This window comes from Nicotiana tabacum, chromosome 23, assembly GCF_000715075.1.
Source record: "Nicotiana tabacum cultivar K326 chromosome 23, ASM71507v2, whole genome shotgun sequence".
NCBI classification, from domain to species: Eukaryota; Viridiplantae; Streptophyta; class Magnoliopsida; order Solanales; family Solanaceae; genus Nicotiana; species Nicotiana tabacum.
In genome coordinates this window covers 92,140,231-92,147,272 of record NC_134102.1, presented here as the reverse complement: position 1 = coordinate 92,147,272, position 7,042 = coordinate 92,140,231, and the positions used below count along the sequence as shown (strand labels likewise).

The window sequence follows — 7,042 nt, the reverse complement described above, 5'->3', positions numbered from 1 at the left end:
TGGCATTGGCCAGCCGCTGGGCGCTGATATTGATTATCGGTGGGGCGACAGAGGCGTATGCTCGCTTGTCACTTGGCGCTGCCGAGACCACGGGACCGACCGTGGCGCTAGACGTTGGGAGGCTTGCCGGGACGCCACGGGGCGCGTCCAAGGGGTCATGGGTCGATGATGGAAAGCAGCCCAAGACAGATCTTTTGGCCCAATGTATTCGAGAGATTCGGGTCCGTTTTATTGTAATATTATTCTTTTTCCCTGGGCAAAAGCGTCAAAAGACCCAAGCGGGCGCAAGTAAATATAGACCAAAGACCATCTTCATAGACCCTTCTAGAGACAAAAAGGGAAATCCCTAATCTTTTGTTAGCAGAGACACAGTGCGTGTGGGTGTGTGTTTTACGATCGAACAATGGCATCGACGTTCTCGAAATGGCTGGTGGATCCAAAGAAGAACCCTCTCGCTGCAATCCACAAGAAATCCCTCTCCGCTCGCCTCCGTAATTACGGTACAAAAATTGTCTACTTTTTATACCCATTTCTATCTTCAGATCTATTCATCTCTATTTGGTACATGTTATAGCATATTGGTTGTTAATAAAGGCTTGTTTGGTTATATGTTCGATGAATATTGAATGAGCTTTGTAAAATAGCTAGCTAATTTTTGCTAAAAGACGATACTTTGAACATAATTAAACTGTGATTTCTAATTTAAACTAATTTAGCCGGAAATAATGATGATTGAATCATATAAAAGATTCCAAACCTAAAAAGGTGAATCTGTCTTTGATTCCCCTGTCATAAATGTGTGTGTGTGTGTGTGTGTGTGTATATATATATATATATATATATTTTTTTTTTTTTTTTAGAAGTTGAAAATTGTTCTAGCGTTGAGCACCCAAGGGTGTGGTCGATTCATAGATCAGATAGGTGAAAACCATGGGAGTCCAGGGTTCAACTCCTAGGAAAGACGAAAAAATGCTTGATTTCTTTCCATCTGCCTAAATCTTGATGGGCAAAGTTAGATAGTAGGTACTCGGTTAAATGGTCAAGGTGTTGTGGAGTTGTTTTTTCCTCTTTAAGGGTCCGTCTTATGCGTTGAATTGCTTATTAACGTTATATATTGATATATTCTAGCATGAGAGTCATTTTGATTGATGGGTTTATACTTCCCCATATAGAAATATTGGTGTATTTTCCTTCCATTTTCCCTTATTATATATGTTTATTGCCATTTGAATTTCTTCTGATTTGATTTTCTTAGGTCCAGTATTGGTTGTTGATTTCATATACTTTTACCCGCTTCTGTTGTTATTTCTTTTAAGTGTAAATACATATTCGAGCATTTGGGCTATGGATATTTACCCATTTATGTTGTCCTGCATATAAATCTTCATAACTTTGTCTTTAGTTCCCAAATCACATCTGTATATCATTATTTCAAGTTTTTTTTTATTTCATTTGCTTAGCCAGTGAAGCCTTGACCCAGTGGTCAAAGTTGAGGTACTGAGTGCAAAAGATCTTAGGTTCAAATTCCATGGGGATATGGTTTCTTTCCACAAGAGGATGGTTATTCCTCCTACTTGTGTGCTAGAGGATGTCAATTAACACTATCCAGTGGTGTAATGTAGTAAATATATTCTTAGCATTTGTCAGAAATAAATTCTTCATACACTTAATACCATATGGGTAGTTGGTATTAATCCATTTGTACTGATTGTTATCAAAGTTTGGTGCATATTTCCCTTTACTTAATTGGGTTTATCTGTCGTTATAAGAAAAAATAGAAAACCCGCGCTGCTTGTTTTCTCCAACCGAAGCTGTTTAAATCCTCTTGTTTCCAATCAACGAGTCAGGGGAGTGTTCTTCTGTTATTTCTTCTGCTAGAAAAATCATTTTACAATGTCATATTGATTTCACAGACTTGCCACATAGTTGAGCAACTTAAATTTGAGGCCCAAAAATAAAGAAATAGATAAAGAAAGGGCAAAGGTCCAAATATGCCCTTGTACTATACGAAATTGAGCACAATTGCCCTTCGTTAATACTTTAGCTCAAATATGCCCTTACCGTCACATAGTTGGTCCATATATGCCCTTAGAGTTACACATTTGGCTCATATATGCCCTTTTCGAAACGGAATTCACCCAAAAATTATGGTTTAAACTTTAAAATAATAAAAACATCTCAACCTTTAACAATACTCAATAGACCAAAATATTTAAATTATTTCCAGAAAGATAATTTAATGATTAAAAGCCTAGAGTTCAAGTTGTAGTTTATAAATTTGAGTTGTTAGTCTTTTTTCATCTTTTTCAGCTGGACATTTTCTATTTTTTTTTATTAACTATGTAAATTAGGGGTGTACATGGAACGGGTAGGTTCAGTTTTTATCAAAACCAAACCAAACCGATTATATCGGTTTGGATTGTTCGGTTTTGTTGGTTTTTTCGGATTTTTTGTTACATAAATATTATTTCAATCTTACTTTGTTAAATGTTTTAGAACTAAATATATGTTCAGTAAAAATTAAAAAATTGACAAACATATGATCTATCTTGATTACCTTATGGGAGAATTTTTTTAGTTATTGGAATTCATGAGTTTTGTCAAGTGAAATTGGTGACGAAAATGGAGAAGACATCAGTAATGGAGGAAATCGGATAAGTGAGAAAGAAAAAGGAAAAAAAAAGAAAACAGAAGAAAAAAGAAGAAAGAAAAGAGAAAGGTAAAGAAAACAAGCACTAATAAAAAGGAAATAGTGTTTGTAATACACTTTAATACAATTAACGAAAGAGCTAATTCGTTTGGGTGGATTCTATTTCGAAAAGGGCATATATAAGCCAACTGTATAACTCTAAGGGCATATATAGACCAACTATGTGACGGTAAGGGCATATTTGAGCTAAAATATTAACGAATGGCAAATGTGCTCAATTTCGTATAGTACAAGGGCATATTTGGACCTTTTCCGATAAAGAAATAAAAACATGAAAATAAAATAGAAGGAAACAGCATTTTGTTATTTCACTATTTCCATTTATCTGATTAGATAACTGCTTGTTAACATTTTATATGGTTATGGGTTTTTGTGAAACAAGGGCTTAGATATGATGATCTGCATGATCCAATGTACGATTTGGACGTCAAGGAAGCTCTTAATCGCCTTCCAAGGGAGATTGTTGATGCCAGAATCCAGCGCCTTAAGCGTGCCATGGACCTCTCAATGAAGCACCAGTACCTCCCAGAGGATCTCCAGGTACTTGCATAGTATCCTATTGTATGCCACACTAATCTACAATTTTCTCTTGTGAAGTATTGGTGCATGTGGTGGCAAATAGAACAATCGAAGTATTGGTACATGTGGTGAAAGGGGTATTATTGAATGATAGGCTAGGAGTTGAGTGAAGCAAGCTGAGCAAAGACCTTTTTTTTAACTAATAAAATAATAGCAGTTATTGACGTAGGAACTTTTGGGAATCATATGGTGAGATCTTGATAGCTCTTTTATGTGTGGTTGAATAGTTCTTCTCAGTAAGCATCCTAATTTTCTGTACACAATTTTGATAAGGGGAGAACATTATCTATAGATCTTCTGTTCCATGAGATACTGTAGTTATTAGATTTCATTTTTTGATTGGTTGAAGAGGGTAGTGAGTGAGAATGAGTCACTTTTTTTTTTTAAGCTGAACACGTAGCTGGAGGAAACAGAGGTGGAGAAATCCTCACAGAAGTTCTTCCACAACCCCCCCCCCCCCACACACACACACACCAAAACCCAACAAAAATTAGGAGGAAAAGGAAACAAGAACGTTGAATTTCTTCTTTGACATCTTTTTGCCTCTCTTTTATGTTCCACCATCTATCCATTTCCAATTTGTATGCCATCTATGAAGCAGTGGAGTAGTTTTCTCGTCTCCAGCAAGGAAGCACTTAATTTAGCTTAGTTCTCAATAAGATGCTTTTTGAAACCTAGCTACATGATCTTGTTTCAGCGAAAGCTTCTTTGATTTGGTGGTTATATGAATGTTCACTAATAAATCACTGCCAATCACATTCTGGGACCCAACTGAAAAGATTAAATTCAACAATCAAAATATGATTATTCTATGTCTTGTCTCATATAATACTCCTAGCTTGTATTGAGATAGCTTGTCTAATGAAAAAGGTTTCTCGATGTATCCATGTTTATTATTTTTTCCTCTAATCCGCTGGTGGATTCTTTTTTTTTGTTTGAGTTTTATTGTAAATGTACGTGGCAGATGGGCCTTTCCCCCTTTGCTGGTTTTTGTGGCTACCCTGTCAGGCTGAGGAAATCTTAATAGAGTGGATTATTCATGCCATTAAGCAACATTTGTCTTAAACCTGTAAGACTGGGATGATTGGCATGCAAAATACATAGTTCCCTAGTTATGGAATGAAGAGCTTGATATTAATGTCAGAGATCATCTATGCACTGTAGATTGTGAAAGTATTATAGTCTTGAAGAATTTAAAGTCCTCAATTTTGTTCCTCTTAGTGTGGGAATTGTTGTTGTTGTTGTTGTAATTTTGTTCCTCTTAACTTCAGATTGGTTCACTTGGATATTATATGTTCTCTTTGAGAGCTAACTGAAACTCATTTAACTTAAATATCCTTTTGCGAAAAAAAGGATTGAAAGGTTACATCTTCGCACATGGGTCTCTATAGAAAGTAGAGCGATAGGGAATAATGTTTTTTTCCGGTTGTTTCTTTTCTCTAGTATTTTCAACATGGCTTCTGCACTACCTTTTTTTTATATTTTCAAACTTGCTTTGTGTTTTCTTTGAGCCGAGGGTATATCGGAAACAACGTCTCTATCTCACACAAGGTAGGGGTAAACTACCCTCCCTAGACCCCACTTGTGGGATTACACTGGGTATGATGTTGCTGGGGTGGTTGTTATAATCGTCCATTCGCAAAGGGTTGGTTTTTAAGTTTACATTTACTTCATAAAAAAGGGGTTGGAAAAGTTAAGATTATTTACTGTTCTAATGTTGACTGAACTGGAATGTAGAGGTATACATTACTTGTTTGGTATTCATAAAAGGTTTTACCAATTCTTGCAGGCAATGCAAACACCATTTAGGAGCTATCTTCAGGAAATGCTAGCTCTTGTAAGTTTCCATTATCTATCTCTAGTTCCTGCTCTGGATGAATCAGTTATATTTCCAATTTCATTGAGAGTACGTTACTGCTCCACTCATGCCTACTCAAGGCATCAGATGATCATTGAACTCTTATGGAGTTCAAACCTTACTTGTTCTTGATTTCTGCTTCCAACGGTAACCTTGCTGGTCTATGTATGTGCCTTGAGTAATTTTTCTTTGAATAAGTGTGCCTTTAGCAAAAGTGGCCTTGCTTTCTTTATAGTGATGCCATTTTGCATCTTCTTCTCTGCCTTATGTCCTTTCATATTCAGTAACCTGCAAAGGGTACTAGTGTATCACTTGGAATGGTTTTTAGCCATTAGCTTCTTGGATTTTGACCCAAATGAGTTGGTTTTGTTACATATACACGGCCTTTTGACAAGATTATCATCAGGTTTCTAATGAATGTGTTTTATCTCTGATTCGACATTTAAGCAAGTAATATCTTGGCATGCCAAACATCCTCTTGCTATTTTATCATTGTAGATTCAGAACAACCATACGGTCTAATGATGGGTTTGAGGCTATTGTGTAACTTTTATTGATACATGTTGATTGGCCGACTTATCTTCTTACTTCTTAGAGCTTAACTAGGGTGGGCGCTAATGCGCTTGGTTTATATGTTTTACAGGTTAAAAGGGAGAGAGCAGAACGTGAGGCTCTGGGAGCTTTGCCTCTCTATCAGCGTACAATTCCATGAAGAAATCAAATCTCTCTTGAAGCTTTTTCCATCGAGAATAACTACTGTGTTGCTTGTAGATCTCCATGATGGAGATAGAAATATATTCTGTGGGAAAACCATGTTGTTCGCCTTCTATAATCAAACACTTCAAGTTAGTCATCCTGCGGGCTTGGTTTTTGTACACCTATATATCTTTATATGGGGCGTACATTTTCACTAGAACTCCCATATTCGGATTGCTTTGACAGGTTTTATTGGTGTTTCCAAGTACACGTCCAAGGAACATAATTTTGCTTTACCTTTTCATTTTGTTTAACTTTATGCCCCGCGGGTTTTTGTCGTGTCACGAATAGATGAGTTGCCAGAGTAGTTGCATCTCGTACTGTTGACCTATAAATATAAATTAGTAATTGAACAATAGATTAATTGCAATGTTATTGTTACCCAAAAATAGAAAAAGAAAAGATCCATCATCCATGGTTATGTCTTCGGTTGGCTCAAATCCTCTTCTCCTCTCCAGTATATTCTTTGATGGTAATGCATGAGATTTGAAATAGCCCTTAATGGTGCATGTGGATTAGGGGTATTAAATTGGTTGGTTCAATCAACGGGTCAAGTCGAGCCGTTTGTAGCACTTATTTATGACATCCAATTTTTTTAAAAAAGTTTAGTTAGCTTTGATGAATTTCAAAGTGAATCTCCTCTTGAAGCTTACATAGGAGGAAATTTAGTATTTGTGAGAAGATTGTAGAGAAGTATGGATATTTTCTTTGAAAAATCTTAGATGCTTATGGATTTGCTAGGAAAGTCCTTGAAATTTTCTAGGCTTGTAGAGAATTCTAGAGAAAGTCCTTATTTTGTAAATATTAAAGACTTGTGTAACAATTAATATTTACACACTAGCCCCTAGGAGACTAGTATATAAAGGGGACCATTCATTTGTAATTCACCAAGCAAACAATTCAAGTTCTCTCTAATACAAAGCTTTCTTTAACAATTCTCTTAGCGATCTTGAGTGTAGTAAGGCTGACTTGGCATAGCAAGAATGTGAGCAAGTTGTGCAAGATCGTGAGCGAGCTGTCAAGTGTCACATGTGTATTTAGTTAAATACTAAGGACGTGACAACGTGGTATCAGAGCAAAGGTTGCAACTAAGAGAATGGCGAACGACAGAGAAATTAACGCTGCCAACACCCAAGCCA

General features: G+C 36.3%; 1 protein-coding gene across 1 annotated transcript; it reads left to right on the top strand.

The window, feature by feature from the left end:
* The first annotated feature begins 313 nt into the window (after positions 1-313).
* Positions 314-6,139, top strand: LOC107820871 (cytochrome b-c1 complex subunit 7). The gene is made up of 4 exons (XM_016647228.2): positions 314-500; positions 3,093-3,250; positions 5,079-5,126; positions 5,791-6,139. The coding sequence occupies exons 1-4, from the start codon at positions 404-406 to the stop codon at positions 5,857-5,859; spliced, it is 372 nt and encodes a 123-aa protein (XP_016502714.1). The 5' UTR covers positions 314-403; the 3' UTR covers positions 5,860-6,139.
* Positions 6,140-7,042: the final 903 nt, after the last annotated feature.

Bases quoted from the DNA above. Each gene is read 5' to 3' on its own strand.
- LOC107820871 (XM_016647228.2), top strand. From the start codon at position 404: ATGGCATCGACGTTCTCGAAATGGCTGGTGGATCCAAAGAAGAACCCT. The intron at 3,251-5,078 runs GTACTTGCATAG...CAATTCTTGCAG, and splicing joins ACCTCCCAGAGGATCTCCAG to GCAATGCAAACACCATTTAG. The intron at 5,127-5,790 runs GTAAGTTTCCAT...TATGTTTTACAG, and splicing joins TTCAGGAAATGCTAGCTCTT to GTTAAAAGGGAGAGAGCAGA.